Below are 22149 nucleotides of genomic sequence, written 5' to 3' on the forward strand. Positions count from 1 at the left end.
TTTTTTTGTACTTACTATTTGCTATAATGCCATACCAACTACATTATTCTTTTTCTATGGTGCTCTTCAGTCATGTAGTATAAAACAGATGATGCATACATGTAAAACTATAATAGAACAAAGGCAGTCAGTGCTGGGCAGCCATTAGCAAACCACTTCTAAACAAATTTAGCACCTTAAGCCTGAGTCAGATCCATAGGCTTCTACATGAGGTTAATGAAATACTTCACATGCGAGGATACTTGGAAATAAATGCATCGTATCTGTTTGCACTCAAACATCCTTGACTAGAGAAAGAGTTAGCAAAGAACATCCTTCCTCCTTTGCAGCACATTCAGAAAATCAGTGCCCTTTGTTGGTCGATCTGTCTGTCTGCACGTTTTCAAGGGGAAATGTCTCTTGTCTTTGGGTGAAATGCCTGTAACAGCTGTGCTGCAATTGCAAAATCTATGCAGAGCGTCTTCAAATGCCCTAAAGGGGTTTCATCAAGTAAGTTTATCAGCAGCTGTGAAGTCATCCTGCTTGTTTGGATGGGACAGAGTGAACTAGCTGATAGAAACTTGTCATCCCAAGGCTTTTACCTTTCCTGTGTTTGACGTAGTTTGTCATCAGATGTAACATGACAGCAACAGCTTGACAAGCTGATAATACACTTCACTTGCAAAATTCATGTGCTAAGACTGCAAACACATTTTTATTTAAACTATGTCATGTTTATGCATAGCAGGAGGATTTTTATTTATTTTTTTCTTTGCATCTGCTATAGAAAGTCTGAGGAGATCTAGTTTTTGCCTTTTGAAGTATGACTGATATTTTTACAGCCTCTAAGAAAAAGTTTGACTTTCCCCAGTCACACTAATTTATTTGGACAGACATCCAGATACAAAGCACAGGCTGAAAGAGGTTTTCTTATTATTTGCTCCCTGAAGCATGTCAACTCCATTTTCTAGCCATTAGGATGTTTCATAAGCTTTTATTATTTACCATATTGGTGAAAAATAGAAGGAGAAAGAGGGAAAAGGAAATAACTTTCTTCAGGTCTCCCATGGTCAGTCCAAGAGAAACAATGTATTTAAGAAAATCAGTGGTGGTGCAAAAACCATTTTTGGCCATTAAGAAAGTCCTGCAGTCGCTTCTAGAGATGATCCAAGAAAAATGGAAGGAGTTTTTTCCACTGATGTGGTAACAGCAAACATAGCACTGCCATGTCAGGATATCATGCTGCACTGTCTGGTGACTGTGAATCTGTCATCTGACGAGGCTGTTCTTCCACTCTGTGAAGCTGAATAGTGCTATGTATTTTTCTGAGTCAAATCCTGTTGCATCTAGACTTTTTTACTCGTTTTGCTGGAGTAAAATTATGACTAAAAATGTCTGAGCAGTGACAAAGGAGATGTGAGAATCCCCATGTACACTCTGCATCTGGCATGTGAACATAGAAGGTGGGCATTCAGTGTCACTTGCCACTTTCTTTACCATACTCCTCCAGAAAATCCTGTGTGGGTTTCCATAGGGATCCATTCCTATGGAGTAGGAGGCAAGGAACAGGGTTGCAGACTGCATTCTTCTCATTCAAAATAGAGGAAAGCATAAGAAATTAATAGAGTCTAAGTCCATTTTAAACACAATCTTTCCTTCCATTTTGAGGAATCCTCTTTTAGGACTAATGCTTGAGAGAACTATTAATATTGTTCTATACATATATGTATATACTTGTATCAACTTTTCCTGTTTTGGATCCTCTAAACCTCTATGTCTGCAATTGGTTGTCTTCCCCTATATAAAAACTTGAGCATTGCTTTCCAGGAATGTTTCCAGGAAAATGAAAGGGTTGACTTTTTATCTCTCCGTATTTTTGTATGTGGGAAAGAATGAAGAGTTGAGAACTTAAACTTTCAAGCTATATATATGCTTGTTTAAATGCTATCTCCATAAGCAATTAAATAAGTGAAATCATATTCTTTTATACAGCCCGAGATTTTCTTCTAACAGCCTTTCTGGGATCTAGGCATTGATTTAAACAGTGAAATGTATAACAAAAATACCCACATTTTCACTCTCATTCTGGTTTAACCACCATTTTATTTGGGAGACATCGCATTTTATTCTGTTCCTACCCTACATTATATTCATTGCTATGCTACTAAACCTTAACAATTGCTCAACTGATTCAATTAATTGCTCTAATGGATATATCTCATACAGACCAAACTATCCTTTTCTGAATGTCAAATTAGATTTCAGAAACATTCCTGTTCTTACATTTGTCCCTGGAAAACACTGGACAGAAAATGACATCTATTAAAACCGCATTCATTAGCAAATCCACGGAAAGTAAGATTTTGAACGAATAGCAGTTTATCGAGCAGTGTGTCATAAAAGGCAGTAACTAAAGAAAACCAAAGTAAAACATTCGCTTTCATTATTGAACATTTTTAGCTTTATTATTATAATAGAATTACAGTCTGACATAAAATAAAGAGCTTTTGCTAAACTCTGTAAAGCAATACATGCTTCTGCCATAAACAACCTCTATTAGATTTAGGTTTTATTGCCACATCACTGCACTGAGGTGCAATAAACATTCAATGTCATCTTTTTTTTTTTCTTTTTTTTTTTTTTTTTTTAAATTATCCCAGGAGTAAACAGAAACTGTCCTCTATAAGAGTGTATCATTATTTTCAAGGAAGACTTACTATTATTACATGGTTTAGCAAAGCATTGTAAAAAAGCTACATACAGAATACCTTGTCTTTGATAAACTGTGCAATCAAGTTTATACAGTGTAATACTATTGGCATAGACTAACTAAGAGGTGATAGAATGCAATCATTGCATAGCAAAAAGCAGACTAGTTAAGTAATATTCACGTCTAATGTGCAAAATGCAGACCAAAAGGTAGCTATGAATTGCTGGAAAGATAAAATGCCCTAAATGAACACACTAGTTTAACGCCAAAAATAACAAGATAAACAAGTACACAGAAGTTAAAGAGCCATCGTTTATTTTTTTTCTATACATTTATCTACACCATACCAGAAGATGAAACATCCCCTTTCAGTAAGCTCCAATCAGATAACTTATCAAGTTTAGACAGGACCAAATGTTAGACAACGAAGCATTGTTTTTAAAAAATCTGCTCTAAATAAAACATTAACTATTTCCTTTAGCAGATAGAGAATGTCAACTTCTTGGTTTACCGAGAAAGAGGTTAGAAAACATTGCCTGTGAAATTTGGCTCTCAGGAGCTGTTTCTCTGGAGGCTCATGTCGTGCTCGTTTAGAATTCACTCGATAGCATGGTCTACATTTTTTAATCAATGCCTGCAAATATCCACCATTCTTCCCATCTGAAAAACCTTTGTCTGAAACTTTATTTCTAAGGATCAGCAGTAATGGTTCTGACTAGAAGTTTTTTTAAAGGGAACACAATACCTGCAAAATGGACATCTTGTATTTAAAGCCCTTACATATTGTTCCTACAAATATATTGCTACAGTAAAAATGAAATGTAATAAGTTTACTCAATAAAATCTATTTTTCCTGTACATTCTTTTATGTATGACCTTTTTGTATTTAATGCTACATATATTACATCACTTATTGTAACAGTTATGTATCAGCAAATATAGCAGTAATATACAGATGAACTTCTGTCTTAACAAATATTTCACCATTTTTACCTACCAAATATAATCCCATACTTTAGTATTTATGCATGACCTGAGCAGATCAGTCATTACTCTAATAGTATACATTGGATGACATTGTCAAATTGCAAGCTACTGTACACTTAACCACTTTACAAATGGAATTAATTCCAAGCACTTCCTGCGCATTTATTTTTTTAGGCTTTCCAATACCACTGATTTTTAATTAAGTTGGTTTTTTTTTAATTGAGGCTCTAAATATGTTTTATTGAGCATTTAGCAACATATTAAGAGCTAAGAGGTGAATCCTACACAATGTTTTAAGAACACAACTTTAAAAAAGTAAAAAAATGTACAATCTCATGCTGCATATTTACATATATTATTTAAATATTATAGTTTATCTTTCTGCTACCCATAAATCTCAATCTAAAGCTTCTTTTTAATGTACCATTTTATAAAAGAATACATTCAACATATCTAGAGCTTGCAAAAATTGTTGGTTTGTTTGGTTTTGTTTTTTTTAAACTCTCTAAAATATAGTGATGATTAAAAGCTACCTGTAAAAGCATCCAAGAATTGTTTGGATTACACGGGTGATAGAGGGAATCTGGGATTTGCACTTGACTGTGCAACCTGTTTTAAATCTAGCCTAGTGACAATGCTTGGAACAAGGACTGCAGTAAGATAGCAAATTAAAGCATTTGTTACCATTAGATCTTATGTGCTATACAGTGACAAACTGTATCTAGAGTGAGTAGGTTGTCTTTTGCTTTAAAGACCAGTTAAGATTATAAGTCAGGTGGTTTGGAATATAGAAGAGAAAAAGGATTAGGAAAATATCTTAGGGGGCTCAGCAAATGGAAAGCTTTACATCCTTGAAAATATTATAAACAGTGCTTGAATAAATGGTGCAATATAGTATGTGCATCAGGAATGTCATAAAGAATATTTCCCACTCCCCACAATCCTTTCAATAAAAATATTTTTTTCACATACATATACAATACCTTTTGGGGACATTCAGTACTAAGCTATCTACAAATGGGTTTCTCTTCTTTTTTCCTTTACTTTACAACTCTTTTTTCCCCATTTTCAGAATCACTTCTCCAAAGTATACAGCTTATATTATTCTCTCCCTCACACACAGGTTTGTTTTTTTTTAAATATATAGATATATTTTACCTTTTGTTAAATAAAGAAACCTTTATTTTCTTTTAAGACAGAGGCAATGAAGCAAATGGGAATTACTTTATGTGAAAACGGGAAGCAATTCCCAGAGCAAAAGACAAAACAGAACTATACAAATAAATGAGGTTATTGATGTGGAGTTGGAGCTTTTAACTGAGGCTCCCGGTTTAAATAGGTAGCCCAATAGACTAAGTTAAAGATTCCAAAAAGCAGTGGGAAGGCTATTCTTGATAGTCGATCAATTTTACTGACGCTATTAAAAGTTTTCTTGGGTTCTGCAGGTTTTGTTTCTGGCTTAACTTCTTTGGGCTCAATTGTTGCACTTTTTGCAATGGTTGCCAGCCCAGGGTCCCTTGCAATATTAGGGGTGTAGCTCGTAGCTGCAGCTGTGTACGTGTTATTTTTCTTAATGAGAGGATCCTTCACTTTCTTTGGCTGAAGAAAGAAGAAAATGTTTTATTCTCACTATCTTCTCAACAGATGATGAAAAAGCACCATAAAATTTTGCAATTAAGCAAATTTAGACCATAAATTATAGTGAGCTGTGAGAAGGAAGTTAGTATCTGGGTATTGTGAGTCATGCAAAATACATAGGTGAAGACAAAGACAAAATCATCCATCTGCATTACTTATATTAATTAAACCAAATGAGATGATAGATAAAATAGAACGAGGACTTATACTGACAGCAGGCCTGCCTTTAATGGTAATCGACATCAACAAATCACTTAAAATTCAACTTTGTCTTAATTACCTGAGCTTCTTTAAACACACTGAATATTTAAGTGGAGTTTTCAATATTAAGTCAGATAATGATGCACCCAATTACAGTTCACACATAAAAATATACATTAAAAAAAAATCATGTGGCCATGCACCAATAAAATGCAAAGCTAACAGTATTCAGTTCACTAACAGTTTACATCAAAAGCGTATGCATTATGGAATAGAAACTTAATGTTGTTCTTTGAATATTGTAATTGGATCATAATGGCTAAAATTTCATTCTATATACAAGGACTTAAATAGCTGTATGATTTTTGCATCCATCTACCCCTATTGCTGAAGCAAAAAATATTGAAAATGCATTGCTGGAGATGAGCTTATTGATCAGTTGGAATATCTAGATTTTTCCCCTGTGTTCATATTTTTTCTACTATTCCTCTTCTGGGATTTCCTTGTAGGAAAAAAAATAGATTTTGACATCTGGGGATGCCAAGTTGGAAATTATCTGTCCCTGTTGCAGACAGTCCAAATCTTTCCTCCAGCCACTGTACAAGGGCAAACATAAAGAGAGGTGTCGTGGGTCAGTAAGGTGGTGTAAAGAAAAGCATTACTTTGCTCCAAGTCCCTCTGGTTATGAGAAAAAAAAAAAAAAAGTAACAAAAAAAAAATAATCCCAAGACCTTAGAAAATGTTTAGTCAGTATTTGTCACCAAAAAGTAGGGGTTTCCCCCCCCCCCATTTTATTCTCTTTTAGAAGGAGAAAAGGTATAGCTAAAAAGAACATATTAACAGAATGTTATCCACTGTGGCATTTCACTAGAAAAAAAAAGTACAATTCTGTTTTCAGGAAGCTGTCCCACAGAGGCAACTTATTTAAAACTAGAGACAGTATGTTTAATGACAGAACAGATATAGATTGATAGCTATATACAACACCCAGCAAGGCGGCTTTGGTAAAATGTTCTTGCACAACAGTTTCAGGAAGCAAGATATGCTCCTACAGGACACTTGGGAGTGTGAAGGGAAGCTGCAAAAACATCAGAGCAAGAGGGGAGAGGTTTGGGGAAACATGGCTTGAAGCCCCAAGCAGTAAGAAAATGAAGGCTGAAATGCTGAATTTCTGCTAGAAATGGATTCACATGATGACTCTGATGTAGATGCTCTTTATTTCATGACAATAATATTCAGCTTAGCTTGAGGCTATGAAAAAAGCTTCAAATTGACTTAGATTATTTCTGTTGAACAGGAGAACAAACAGGTTGAAAAAAAATACTCAGAAAAGGAAAAAAAAAAAAAAAAAAGCCATGTCAGAAAGATTTGTTTAGTTATCTGTCTATTCTTTTCCTCCTGAGCAGGAAGGATGCTAACACATCTGCTGACTATGAAGCCAGTTCTGTTTCCCTCTCAGCCAGATGCTGTAGTGAGCAGCAATAAATCCAGCAGGCAAAAAAAATTGCTTCACAGAAGTCCCAGAGGAGACCCCTTCTATAGATTTAAATTTCATGAGAAATCTGATCCACAGAAAGCCCTGACACCAGACAGGGTCTTAATATTTCACATCAATATTCTACTTTATGAAAAAGTAATATGACAGCTAATTAGAGCTCTAAAGTTTATAGAGCTGTGATGCTCCGGTCACCATCAGTTTGCCTTTGCTTGCTCCTTCTTACACCTGCAGATAATGCACCTTACCAGGTGCACATATGTCTCTGCTTACTTGTATCAAACAAGACATAAAGACCATTACCTGCTGAAAAATGCAAAGCCATAAATCTTCCAATGTTTTGAACAATGTTTGAATATTGTGTTTATACCTCTGTTGTTGTTTTTTTCTGAAAACATAATTTTCTGTGAAATTAAATGTCTGGTTATTGTGACTATGTAACAAGGCAGGTTATATCAACAAGGCAACACTTCACATTTAATAATTTTGGTCTGAGTACTGCCCATTTTTTACAACGGGTATCATGAAGATAGGAGTGCAGCAAAGAATCAAATTATTTTCAGTGATGTATCCTCAGTTAACAGAAAACTCAATATTCAACAGCAGTCATGCAGTTCATTCCTGTAAGTCTGTTTTGTTATTTCACTCCTTTGTTCTACAATACTTTCATATTAGTTGTCCTTGTGTAAGTGTCCTAATTTTATTTTTTCTTACTGACCTATATATATATGTAGGTATATGGTCCTGAATTAAACACATATATTTGTGTGCTCATGAGTAACATCTGCTCCTCCAAATATTTATTCTGCTGAATCTCTAGTCTTTGAATGTTCATAATAACCAATTAGGCAAGTTAAAAGTCTCTTTCAAGATCTCTCTCTCAAAAAAAAAACCAACTAAATGAGCTTCCTCACAGAAGCAGCTGACATGATAACTCAAAGGAAATGAGAAGCTTTCTCTTTCATCCCCTAAATGCCCTCAAAAATTTCTTGATGCATCTGTGATTTCCAGACTGGGTCTGATACCAGACCCAAGAGTCAGTGTGATCTCACTCTACTGCATTTGGGAAAGTAAGGATCAGGACTGCACACCCCCAACACAAGTGTCAGTGCTTCCCCCAGAATAAATCAACTTCTCCTCTAGATTCAAAAATAGTATTTCTATTTTTAAAAAAATGGGAAATTATAAAATGCAAAAGAACGTCCTCCAGCGATTTATTTTGTCATGACAAAAGCAGCATACTTTAAGCTCATGTTGTGGAGCAATGTACTTTTGGAACTGTCAGATGCAGCAGTCATAAGGGTTTTTTTCCTGTATTTATACTGAGGCAACCGCACTTCCTCTTGCTCAAACACTAGAAAATTAATTGTCTTCTCTTAAAAAAAAAAAATCATTTTCTTTGTGCTCAGTCACAGAAGTCAAAACCTCAATAAAATGTTTAATTCCTAATAGCATTAATTATCATCCACTACATCAGAGTCCTATTTTGGTACTTGGTCTCTAAGTAATTATTGTTTATGTGTAGAAATGCTGTGTGCAAACACGTAAGGCAACGTCTAGAAGAACTACTTACTATTTAAAATAATCAGAATTTCTAATGGGCTAAAACCCCTCTATATAGTGACCAAGCATAGCAGAGTATAACCCAGAAGGGATAAGTATGAACCGGTGATACCTTTTCAGGAACGACGCTTTTGCCATCCCATGCATATCCTCTCTTTGTGAAGTAATTCACTGTTGCAAATTCGATGAGTGCAGAAAACACAAAGGCATAGCACACTGCTATAAACCAATCCATAGCAGTGGCATAGGCTACCTTGGGAAGGGAATTCCTTGCACTGATGCTCAGAGTAGTCATTGTCAGGACAGTTGTCACTCCTGCAAAGCAAACGGTTTCAGTGTCTTTAGATCAGCAGCTCTATTTTGTGCTTCATTTCTCAGCTGTTACAACAGATGGGAAAACCTTGTCTTCACCCCTGATTCTTATAAACCTCCCCATATGAGTCCAGTCACTAACTGAGGAAATCAAATGTGAAGTTCTAAGGCAGTTGCAGGATGTCCAAGACATCTTTTATATGTTTATTTTTTGACATTGTTGGAATGGAAAAAATATTTTTGAGATGTGGACTGGATAGTCATTTATGCTACCTGATATTTGGAGAATCATTGTTGCTGTTCTTTATTCATCCCTTGCAAATTGTCCCACAGGTATAACAATTTAAGATTTAAAATTCTTTCTTATAACACTTCTAAGATATTTAGAAAAAAAGAAAAAAACTTGTTCTCATTCAGCTTATTTGGTATATACGTTTTCAAACATACTCAAATGCAGTAAGCTTTACTCGGTATTACATTTACTTGAATTGATGGGTTTGCAGATGTCTGTCCCTTTATTTGCTGAAGCCCTGAAAATGGCAATGATTTTATGTAAGAACAATGCTAATGGTATCTCACTGTTGATGGCCCTTTTTGCTTAACTTGCCAGAGCGAGCGAGCAGGACTCTATTGAACTCGCTGCTTGCAGCTGCTTGAAAATCTAAACGCAGAAGTGCAGGCTAAACATTTGCATCAAATCACATGTTGCAAGTTACCTTGACAACTGCAGTGTCATGTATTGAATGTGTCCTGCGAGTTCATCTTTGCTGCAGCAAGCGTTAGTGAAAATATGCAGTGGTCTAAAACAGGCCAAATAATGAACAATGTATTTATGTACTGGTGTGAAGAGCCTGAATCATTCGTGCCTAATGATGAAGCAACTTCTCTCCCCTGAGAGATAACCTAATCTTGTCTTTGAATTATTACTAGTGAGCTTATGTTTCTCTTACACAGTAGCAAAGCAGAATTTGTAATTTATATGATCTGTGTTACTGAGTGGACTAAATATGTAAGCTGTGTTTCTGTATGTAACACATTCATTTGAGATTCTCTGAAGCGCTATTTCACTGCCATTAAGAAATGAAAAAGTTATCTTGATACATAATGATGGAGATAACACAAGACTATGTACTAAATAACTGTCTTCTGAAAGGAAAACTTCCACAAATGTGTGTGTTTGTGAGCTTGTGAAGATAGCAGCAGTATTATGTATTACTCATTGTGAGTCTAGGAAACCTAGGGACAATGAAGTACAGCATTTCAAACTGATGATCTGATGTTTCTTTTTAAATGGCCTGTACAAAAAGTGGTACAATAGCTACAATATCAATACCCTTGACTACAGAGGCCCATACAAGTCCAATGAAGTTGATGATACAAATTCAGCATTTATTTTAGATGCCAATCTAAAGAATAATATGTAAATCAAATCAAATTACACTGAACCCTTCTTGTGTAAATGCACTCCTGTGTATCAGCCAAAAGCCTCTACTTGGTTCATGAGATCTAAGGCTATACAAGCTGATTGATTTCCAGAGGCATCAGGAGACTAATGCGCAGATGTGGAGAGCATGAGAAAAGGTCAATCAAAATAGTTCTTGTTCAACAAGAGTTTTAAAGTCTGTGTTTCTCAACATGAGGCCTTGTGACACTCTAGCTTTTCTATGTCTAGTGTAAATGGGTAAATCCTCTTCAGCAAAGCAGAAGAGCCCCGGCACAGCCCTGAGGCAGGGAAATGCATTCTACCACCTCCTGCCAAATGTGTTCAGGTGTCCCATCTAAATGTCACAAAAAAGATTAAGTCACATAGCAAAACTCTCAGGTTCTAGCTTACTTAACTGAAGATTTGTTATATCTTTTTTTTTTTTTTTTAATTATGGACATGATTTTTTATATTTTTTTTCTGAGATAAGCATTAGCAAGCAGTGGTTAGAACACCAGGGACCAACTGTATAAACTTGGAGTCCTTTAGACTGCCTTCTTATTTCATCTGTTGAGAGCATCTATTCATCACCATACGCACAATAAATTGCCACTGATTTCAGCAGGAGACCTTTAGCAGCAGCCTGCAAAAAGGATTGCTGAAAAATATGTTTAAGGTAAGAATTTTCAAAGAGCCTAAGGGTTTCAAGTGGCCAACATCCACTGATTAAAGCCTTTTTGACAATCCCTATCATGAATGTCACTGCCATTTTCAGTAATGCTTTATTCATAGACTTATTGTTTTGGAAAAATCAAACTGTAGTAGATAAGCTGCTTAAGATAGTTTTCAGGTCCCTTTTTACAACCCTTAAATTGGATTCTGCTACATCTTTGGAGTTAATGTGTTCTGCACTATGCTCAGGCTCATGCTATTTTCCAGTATTATGTTATACATAATTACTTTTACCATAACATTTCTTAAGCCAACAAGGTTTGCCAGGATTGCCATGATGTTTGTATGTTTGCTTACCAAACACAGTTCTTGCTGGAACTGATTCCCTATTAAGCCAGAAGGACACCTGTGACAGTATCACTGTCATGATGCAGGGCAGGTAAGTCTGGATGACAAAGTAACCAATCTTTCTCTTCAAATGAAAATGTGTAGTCATAACAACATACTCCCCTAAAAACAAGAAAAACAGAAACATTAAAGCTTTTAGATATACATGAATCAGAAGTCTTTGCAGAACGTATTTTGTTCATTATATTCACCCCTGTTATTAAAAAAAGTCCTCAGATCAAATTGACTCAGCTCTGAAGAAAATATTTAATAAAGCCAGTTCTGAAGTTCCACTAATAATACAAAACTAGGTATTTCTGGGAAATGCTAATTAAATTTACATCTTTTCATCTCTGCTAAGTAGTGAATGAAATTCTACATTAACTAGAGTCTGTTTAGGCCTCTTGTGAAAGGTCTTACTCCATTAGATGAGAAACCACCATAATATACACATGTAAGCATAATATAAAGTCTAAATTAAGATAGCCACTCAGAAGTGTTTCACAGGCCAGGATTAAGACATAATTGTTGATATGATTGTGTCTGCATTGCCACTCTGTGCTTTATGTGCTCTGAAGCTTAAGTGTCCCTGTTCTGGTAATTTAGTACTTCACTGAATTATTAATCTCTCCTGAAGTAAATGGACAATGCAAGAACAGCACAATATTTTCATTAGCACTAACTTTTTGGGTGCTACAAAAACAGAGGAGCTGGGTATTCTACTCGTAATTGAAAGGAAGCTTCAGCATTCACAAAAGGCTAGCTAACATATTGTGACTTCCTTTTTGGAGTAGATTGACTCCTCTTATATTGCAATATGCACAAACATTTTAGGAAAGAAACAAGTTGACATGTCACTGAATAGAAACTTGTGTAGATTAGAGATGATGTGAAATTACTGTTATTCTCTTTTAAAAGGTAGGCAGCCAAAAAGAGAAAGATGCTTTTGGACAGGAAAAACTTAAACTGGATCAAAAAACTGTGTCTAGACATTGAGTGTTTATGCACCAGGCATGTCAAATGCCCTCTTCTTTAATTCAGATCTAGAAGAACATTCATTTGAACAATCTTGCTCAATGTATAACCCTGAGGAAAGCTTATAAATAAGATGTGACAATACTCCTGGTATGTTTCAATATAAAAGACAGTAGCAAAGAGGGAAAAGAATCACTTACGAAGTGAGAGATAAAGGAAAGAATATATGAGGAAAATTTTATTTCAGATATGGGACTGGCTGAAGGAGTATAGTGGGCATTTTTACTGGAATTTTGCCTGACTTTCTTTAACTTTCACTGAAACAACCTTCTTTTACTCTGTACCAGAGATTATGATCTTATGAAGGGTGCCAGCCTTTCCTCCAATAATTTAATTTTATCTGCTAAAATATGACGTGGGAAGCTATTTTAATGCAATCAGATATAGATTGCTCACAATGGTATGTCAGAATTAATTCAGTGATTGTAGATGGCAAGCTAAGAATATAGAGTGAACACACCACTGTACTCTGAAGCTTTATTTAGCTGCTTAAATTATCAAAGTATTTTTAACCTCTGGAAAATGAGAACAAGAGTCAAAGCATAAAAGCAATTTAAAAAGGCAGGGATTACTCTCATCTGTTAAGCATTGCATCAGGTCTGAGCTAGAAGTCAGCTAAAGGTAATGTCACAAGGAGTGGATCAGGCAAAGCACAGATCTAGTATAACACCCCTACAGTTCATTTACAAGGCAGGCACATGTTTCTAAGTCTCCAAAGTTCCAACGGACTGCAGCTATTTTTTAGAAGACAGTAGATCTTTGATGACATTTATTAAAATACCTGGAGGACATGAAAGTACTTTAGTTATTTACTGCATCTTTAGCTTCCCACATTTTGTGGCTTGCTTTAATTGAAAAAAAAAAAAAAAAAAAAAAACCACAACAAAAAAACAAATACATTCATGTCAGCTGATGACTGCTGTCTAACTTCCCAGCAATTCTTCTGCAGTTCTGTTTTCAAAGGTTTGTACTTCAGCCATAAAATTTCTACAAGTTACAATTTACAGTAAGTCTTGAGAAAAGTGTTTCCTATATTCATAGTGTCTAATTACTAGGCTTTCACAGCTTCTAGCACAAACTATATGTCATGCATCTTACACTCTTTTACTCTAAGAAGTTAGCTTCCTTAGAATTCCCAAAGTCTTCTTCAAATAACTCTTGGGCAGATGCACTTGTTTTTTATTTTATTTGTTCCATGATGTTAAAATTAGTTTATATACATTCCATAATATGAAGCATTTAAAAATGCTCTCACAACTCCTCCATCTATATTAACTTAATGTTTTGAAGGATTTGAACACTTCCAGTGCTCTGGAAGACTGTGCCTGCAGTCAATGCTTCTGCAGCTGCACATTTTAACTAAGTCAGATGCACATGTGGTGTAAACTAACCTGTGTCCTTACAGGAAAACAGTTAATAATTTAGCAAAGTTACATCAAACCCATTACTCAGTGTTTTGTAAAATATTTGTAACAAACCCAGTTTATCAGGTGAGCACCTGGTGCAGCGCATCAGACAAGGTTTGAGGTGGAGACTGAGTTTTAGCTATAAAAATACTTTTCCTATCACAGCAGATAGGAAGACTTTAATTTCAAACAAAGTGTTTCTCATTTACTACTTATGCCATGTAACCCAATAGAAAACCTCTTAAGAACAGCAATTTCTCAGGAGATTTACAGAACATCAGAAAACAAGAAAAAAAAAATACCACTGTTGAGTATAAATCCTGATGATTCTCAGTGCAATGTTTTCCACATGGAAAAATAATTATATCTAAATAGAAACCTGCACAAGCTCTTTAAGCATCTGTTAAGGTGCTTACAAAGAAGACAGTTTTAAACTTTCTGGGTCAGTTTGAGCCAGTAGTTGGAGAGCAACAGGAATTTTACAGGAAAGGAATAATTTGATTCTGAATACTGTTTTTAAGCTTGTAGTACCCACACATCCCATTGTTATCATTAATGAGTAAATACATTATAAAAACATTTTAGTCTTTGAAGGCTCTCTCGTCACAGAAAAATCAGCACTTGTCATTATCTTGTTCTAGATTCAGAAATAAGGATAGCAGATGTCCCAATAGCAAAGAAAGAAATTACACAGAAAAGACAAATAAAAGACCCTATTGGTTCACCAATAATTTTGAGAATCTTCAGAGTAACCCAGTCACACACAAAAACTGGAAAATACATAACTGGAATTCCAGACAATTATAAATACAATCTTAAAATTGCCCAAGATGATGTAGACTGTCCTAATGATCCACAGGATCAGCTGTATGAAAGTTACATTTTCTTCCCTAATAAATGTGCTGAAAACTCTTAAGTGAAGATTGTTTTCAATTCCATTTGTCTTTTTGTCAGATGAATCATCATCAAGAACTCTGGAAGCAGCAAGAGATTTAACAATTTGAATTACATATGTCATATCCTAAAACAGAGATGATCAGAGGACACAGATGTTCTGGAGAATGCTGTTGAGACTAGCTGCCCACCTACCTGAATGAGAAGAGTGATTATTAACCTCTCCTGATGTTCAGCATTGTTTTGGGGAAGAAAGTACATTTTCCTTTCCAAAGCAAATCAAGGAGAATTTTTCCTTGAGGCATTAATTTTGCAAGCATTAAATATGTTTCTTCCACCACAGTATAATCTTATCAGGCAGTAACTGAAGAGGCTTGCAGGTTTAGCACTAAAAAGATTCTTTAATGGGCTTATTTTTAGGTTTGATAACCCAATGGTAGACAACTATTTAGTACTTTGTAATGTTTTTCTGCGTCCAGACAAAAGCATCTTTATCCCAACAAATTTTATTTATACTATATTTGACTTTATAGATAGCTGTGGTAACAAGTTTTATTCAGGTAGGAGAAGGCAGAATTCAAACCTGTGAAATATCAAGGGCAAGGCAAATGTGAGGTTTTTTGTTTCTTTATGGAAATGCATGAAGAATTTTTACAGTTCTTATGTTTGTTTCCAGGTCTGTTGAAAATTTTATATTCTACCTTTCATAAAAAATTTTTAAGGTGCTTCTCACGTTACTATCTAATTACCCTGAGCTATATCTGGTATTACCTATTTGGTTTAGATATGTTCTCAAGCTTATGAGTCTCCTCTGATTATCCTGTCTTCCTTATAATGTGTCCAGAAGCAGAGAATTGCCGGTGAGTACAAAAGGGCAGGCACACAGGTTGCCGAGGTCTCAGTGAGTGAGTAGCTTTGGAACAGAAAGAGCAAAGAGCATGAGGTCCTTGCAGTTCCTCACAAATCCTATTGACTTTTCAGCAAAGGGCAGCCAGGGTGAATTATTGGCTCCACAAAAGTCAATGGCAACATTTTTAGCTGTGGCTAGGCTGGGAACTTTTCTTTTTACTTGTCTGAGGCATGCCTCTGTGTTCAATAATGCAAGCAGTGGATCTATGGGAGCAGTTGTGTTGATATAATTCCTATTCAAAGCCCTTATTACTACCATATCACTTCTTTTATGATTAATCAACTTAACAGAAGCTTCCAAGCAGTAACCTGAATATTGGTCCATTTGAAACTTCTGTCTGTGAGAAATGTTGTTGCCATAATAGAGTATATGAATACATTTTGGCAAGCTGAACAAAAAGTTCAGACATGAATTAGAGTTCACTTTAAACTGACTTACTTTCCTTATATGTTAATTTACTTTTGGATGACACATTAGAAAGCTTGGTTTGTGCAGGTATAAGTGTTCAGCATGGACATTGTGTGCATTCAAAGCAGTACAACTATTTTTCCTAGTGCAGTGCTTCTTTTGGGGCATTGAACAGTCAGTCTAGTCAACACTGAGCTGTTGCTCATGCCTGGTGCTCACATTATTACTGTATTTATGTCTTCATGTCCCTTCCAAATTATTTTAGTTTAAAGACAGAGTTCTAGCCAGCTTCAAGCCTACAAGTATAGAACACTGTAAATGTTGTCTATGCTTCTGTATCTCATTGTTTTGAAGTTAATGGCTGGTGCTAGCATTAACATACCTCAAACTTGTTGGGTGTTCCAGATGGATTTTAATTTTGATGATGTTTTTTTGTTGGTTTTTGTTTGTTGTTTTTTTTACTCTCTACCTTCTTGAGAAAGCATATACTTATTTTTAGCAACTCTGCTGTCTCTAGGAGTATGACCTTTGACAATTTGTATTCTTATTTCTTTAAGCTAATCTAGTAAGCAGGTAATATGATAAGGATATGAGAAGTGCTCGTTATAATGTAAATTACTCTGTTTTCTCACTATAGGTATCTCACTATAGGAAGCTTTTTAGTTAAAATATTTTAACCACCAGCTGATGCTGGAATATAATCCCACCATATGTTATCTCTTCAGAGTTGATTTTCCAAATCTGAAGATCACATACTGCATTTCACCTCTTTCACTCTTTGGTTATGCATTTATTCTCCTGCTTTGAATTATGTTTTGGCAGTTAAATATGACCCTTCCCCAGAAAAACTTTTCACAGACCTGTGCTGGACTGAACAATTCCAGAGTCCACAGTTTGTCCAAGCAGATCATATTGGTTCAATCGAGAGCCATCTTCAGCCACAACCACTGACCTTGCTGGTTCCCGTGTCCATTCATACACAACCTCTGCTCTGGTATAAGCATCTAATTTAAAAGAAACACATTGCATTTCAGCTTTGCACCTTGTATCACCACATGGCTTTGTCAGAACAATGTTTTGAGCAGTAGTTTTTAATCTTAAATTTTCTTTTATTATCTGTAAAACTCCCAACTAACTTACTGGAACTTTTTATCTATGGGAAATATTACTGATTTTATACATCTACCCACACAATGATTAGCTCAGTATCTACTGCAGGACTAGATTAAGGTTGGTCCTCAAAGGCATGAAAGTCTTTCTCTTCCTTGTATCATTCCCACCTATGGAAAAAACTCTTTCTGTAAATTTTAACTACTGTCAAGAAACATGAGCTTGTCTTTTTACTTTGTCATGATGTGGTGTTGTCTGGGCCACTGTAAGAAAGTAAATCCCTCTCAGAGTGGCTTCAGTGATCCTCATCAGCATTCTCATCATGGCCTGCCTGGAGCTCTTCATTTGGTTATTCCCTGCATCACATTGTCCTTGATGTGTAACAGGAACAGCAGACATTTCTGAGGCTGCTTAGGCTTGACTGAGTTTAAATTGCAATTAATCTGTATTTTTGCTTTGCTTATTTCTGGAAAATGTTCATACTCAAGTCCACATTTGAGTCTTGAATAAAGCAAAAGGAAAACACTGTGGGCCCTTCAAACCTTAGCCTAGTGTGCTACACACATAATTCAGTAGCATACTACATATGACACCCATGTGTCTTGGGCTGTTATTAGTATGCTATGTTATTTCATTAATCAAAAAAATATATGAGTATTTTTAATCTTAGTCTCCTTATTAAATTCTTGTCATTTTGAGGAGTCTGGAGGTGATAGCTCTTACTCTGAGCAGTTAGGGACTGAATGTGTAATCAGAACCTACATAAAGCCACCAAAGGCAGCTGGAAGCCAGATGGGACACCTTAGGGCACCTAAAATGACACTAGGCTCCTATCTACACAATGATATTTTCTCTTTATTCAGGACTGGCAATCAGGAAAGAGGAATCTGATTCACTTGACTTCATTTGTGAATTAGTAATTTTATCTTACCAATGTAAAAGGTAACAGCAACTGAAGAGGTGGTGTTGGAGAGAGTGAACTAGAGTAAATTAATTACATGGCATTATCCTGCATTACTGAAGCAGAAGTGGGTTTCATATTCTCCAAGCACTGTAACACAGATATCGTTTTCTGCGACCAATGGTAAATGCAAATCTACATCTTAATAAATCTGACCTTAAAAATAATGGCCACAGTAAGCACAAGAATTGCCTTGCTAATTAGTCACATAAAGAGTGGCAATAATAATATTAATTTTCAAGTATTTACTTGTTCTGGAGCATGACAGTACTTTGTAAGAGAGAGGACTGATTTCCTGAGCTACTAAGCGCCACTGGATTGAGTTAGAGGGAAGGGAGCACACTCAGTGCCAGGAAAGTGCTTGCCCTGCCTTGTGGCTGCCAGATTCAATGCTCTGTTCAGCTTCCATCCTCAGCTTCTAATTCAGATATTGCAAAAGTAGCAACCCAGCCTTTGGCTCCTATCACTGCTGCTTTCCAGGGTGGCCGGAGTTGTGACAATCATGTGTTTGTGGAAAGAGTTGAGAGCATCTGCCTCTCTGATTTTGTTTTGCCAACATATGGCTTCTTCTTGTTCCAGAATCTCTTTAGCATTTGTCACATTGAATTTACATTGGAATAACCTCTAGCTTAAGCTGCTATTCTGGCAAATAACTTTAGCCTTGGAGCTGGGTCAAACATTTATAGACCTCTACAGCACAGGCAGAGTTCATAGGAGACATGCAGCTCCTTCAATATGAGGCTTTTCTGAATCCAGCTCCAGCAAGTGATGAGTAGCAGTAGAGGACATGGAAAAACTCTTAACCAATTTAATCCAAAACAAACAGAGCTGGGCAAACACTACCTTGGGGAGCTACTAAGTGTGATATTGCAGTCTGCACTTGAAGCATGTCTTTCATGACAATTAAATGTCTTTTTCAGTAAATTTTTCAGTCCGTTAAGATGATTATAATGAATTGCCTTCTTGGACAGAAATGTCCCAAACGTATTTAGATATGATTCCCACTGAAAAAATGGCAATTAAATATAAGAACTGTTCTTTTTCTATGTACAACAGTGAGTCTCATTTTCATATCTTGCATGAATCCAGCCATTTGTCCTGTGGGAGATATTTCTGTCAACTTAATTTTGAGATCAATATTCTATAACCTGATTATGACCTATAATCTGATGAGAAGGTGGGAAGAGGTCCATTTTTAAGACCCTGTTGCGGACAGTAATTTCCTCACGTATTGTTTGCAGTAAAGTCATGTTACAGAAGGAATTCCTCACCATGAGGATCCCAGGTTAGAAGCTCACCTCAGTTTAGTAGGGGAAGGAAAATCCTTAAAACATTTTTATTTTGTCTCATGGCCCTTCCCAGCATTTCAAGTTACTTGGTCTACTATGTCTTGTTTAGGACAGCTAGCCAGTTAGTGTTTAAATCAGACAAATAATGAAAACAGCTTGTAAACCATGACAGATCACCACCTGCACTCTGAGCTTAGAATACCAGTTATTGCCTCTTAGAATACCAGTTATTGCCTCTTAGAATACCAGTTATTGCCTCTGATTTAGTGTAAGAAATAACCTGTGATAGGTTGGACTTGATGATCTCAAAGGTCTTTTCCAACCTGGTTAATTCTGTAAATGGTTTCTCAATCAGAACTATCACTGACTGTTTTTGTTGTTGTTGTTGTTAATATAAGTAAATTACGTAGATTATGATGATACCTTTTTTGCAAGACAAAAATGAAACCAGTCTAGATGAAAAATATAGGCACAGAGACTTGCATGTGTTTTCACTATCTTGGATTTGGTGTGATTCTGGAGTTGTATTCAAATCCGTGCTATCTATCCCTTTTCTTTCATAATTTTGGCATCTCTTAATATTTTCATCAAGAGTACACAAATCTGGGACACGGTAGGCCGTAAAGAAGTCAAAGTAGGGGAAAAAGAAAAAGGGGAACTATTGTTAAGACTAGGGAGTGCCTGGTGTGTAGGCTGTGTCTCACTAATGCACAGCTATGGTGATAGGTGCCTTAACAAGTCTATAGTAATTCAACCTAGTAGTTTGCATTTGTTCAAAAAACATTGATGGTTTAACTTTGCATTAGCAGGTTTTATGCATACTTAGCCATTCTTCCACCTCCCAGACCCAGTATGCAGTCCCCATAAACACTTTAATGTACATTTTAAAGGAAATTTAATCCTGCGACCACTCCTGATCTAACTGGGATGTCAGGTGCACAGATCTCCCCTTACTAACCAAGAACCCACTGTATCTACTTGTGCTGTTACTAGCTGGAGTAAGGACACTCCCCCATTTTGTTTCTAAAGATTTATTGCAAGTGTAAGAAAACTTAATGTGCAAGGGAGTCTGCTCCCAGTTTGTGTAAGTTTTTTGTTCTTGAAATTTTATCTAGGAGGCTAGTAGCTCTTTAAAGACATAACATCAGTCCCTTCTCATAGTAAACAGAGAGCTTTTGAGATCAAAGTAAATTATCACCCTGTTTGGTGCCATGTGAAGAATGAATTGGATGTTCTGTTTGTTGACTTCTAAAATTGATCAAGCCACTAAGTACCTATTATCAGTGAAACGACCCATTTCTACCAGAAAAAAAAATAACCCTTGAGCAAACAATTTGTACACTTACATCTTCCACACATTTTGTCTTCCTCTTGAACCAACCACAGTAAAACAGCTCTTGGGTGTTTTTTTTTTTTGTTTGCTTGTTTGTTTGTTTTGGGATTTGTTCATTTGGTTGGTTTTATTTACTTAAAGAGATGAAGGGGGTCTGTGTCACTTTAAAAAACCCACTATGTTTAGCCAAATTTGAATGTACCACTGTCAGGGTGCTTGCTATTCAAATTACAGTTTTGAGGGTAATTCTCAGCTCACAGAAAACTGATTTCAATTATATTACATTTTGATCAGCATGTTCTCTAACCTGAGGTTACAAATGCTGCAACTGTAGGACTACATTTGGAGATCTGTGAGATTTTTCACTTCCAGAAAGGTTCCATGATTGTGGTATGAATATTTTGTAATTTAGACAAAATTTTGTTTTAAACATGCCAAGACTACGGTAGTAGAATTGTTTTCACCTAAACCAATTCAATATCCAGGGACTGTATTATTTTTCTCAAACAGTGATTTTGAGTCTTAACAAAATAGAACAGCTATAAGATTAACAGCATTTTCTATTTGACAAACTACTTTTCTAGTTGTTTAGAGCATTGTCATTTTTATCTTTCATGAATGTCCAGGCATGACATTGAAGGATATTTAATACACACAGAAGAGATTTGTTATATTGAATATAAATATATGTAAGAATAAAATACAACTCTGCCAAAAAAAAGTCAAAATTACACAAGATTAAAACCTTGAGGTTTTCTCAGTTGCAAGATACTTTTGTAAAGTGGCCTAAAAAGAGAGAAACCTCAATTTAAAATAAACTTACAGCTTCCAAATTTCAAGGGGCAAGCATGTGCATCCATAGGAAAGTCTTCTAAATGCATTGGACATTCTGCTCTCACAGTCAATCTATAATGGATTAATGAGCAAAAGGACACATTTATTCTGTTTTCATAGAAATAGCAAATAGACTTCTATTAAGACACATAGAATAAATATAGCATAATATCTGTTGTGTGGTTTATTAGCAGCTAGAAGAAGACCTGAATTATCTGGCTGGGGGTGCTGACTGGCATGTGTAGACAGCAGTGTGACTGCCTCTGCTGCTCTACCATGTTTCACTGTACAGTAGAGACATGCTCAGACTTCTAACTTGGTGTGAGGATTAAAATCTAACCGCAATTGAAATCACTTCCTCGCTGCCATCATTATACTGGACAACCTTGGATGCTCAGACATTTGCTGAAATAATTTGGTTGCTATCAGCTTGGGTGCAAACAAGTTTCTCAAAAAAAAAAGATTAAATAAACTAAACCAGTCACATATCACACATCAACAAGGAATGAACAACAATACTTGAATAGTAGGCAGAAGATTGCATTAAGGCAATTGCAAAGGTGAGCAAATAGAAATTGTTATGGTCATATGTGAACAATGTG

At 35.8% G+C, this 22149-nt stretch overlaps 1 protein-coding gene across 3 annotated transcripts in view; it reads right to left on the reverse strand.

Annotated features, from left to right (window-relative positions):
- Window positions 1-2046: 2046 nt before the first annotated feature.
- Window positions 2047-22149, reverse strand: part of GABRA1 (gamma-aminobutyric acid type A receptor subunit alpha1) — a 43413-nt gene continuing 23310 nt past the window's right edge. For all 3 annotated transcript variants that reach the window (XM_054168327.1, XM_054168328.1, XM_054168329.1), the window contains exons 6-10: window positions 21537-21619; window positions 16881-17024; window positions 11338-11490; window positions 8686-8888; window positions 2047-5275 (exon numbers count right to left, since the gene is read on the reverse strand). In XM_054168327.1, the coding sequence (XP_054024302.1) occupies window positions 4967-5275; window positions 8686-8888; window positions 11338-11490; window positions 16881-17024; window positions 21537-21619 (892 nt within the window). In that variant the 3' untranslated portion in view covers window positions 2047-4966. The remainder of the gene's footprint in view (window positions 5276-8685; window positions 8889-11337; window positions 11491-16880; window positions 17025-21536; window positions 21620-22149) is intronic.

This window comes from Dryobates pubescens, chromosome 16, assembly GCF_014839835.1.
Source record: "Dryobates pubescens isolate bDryPub1 chromosome 16, bDryPub1.pri, whole genome shotgun sequence".
NCBI classification, from domain to species: Eukaryota; Metazoa; Chordata; class Aves; order Piciformes; family Picidae; genus Dryobates; species Dryobates pubescens.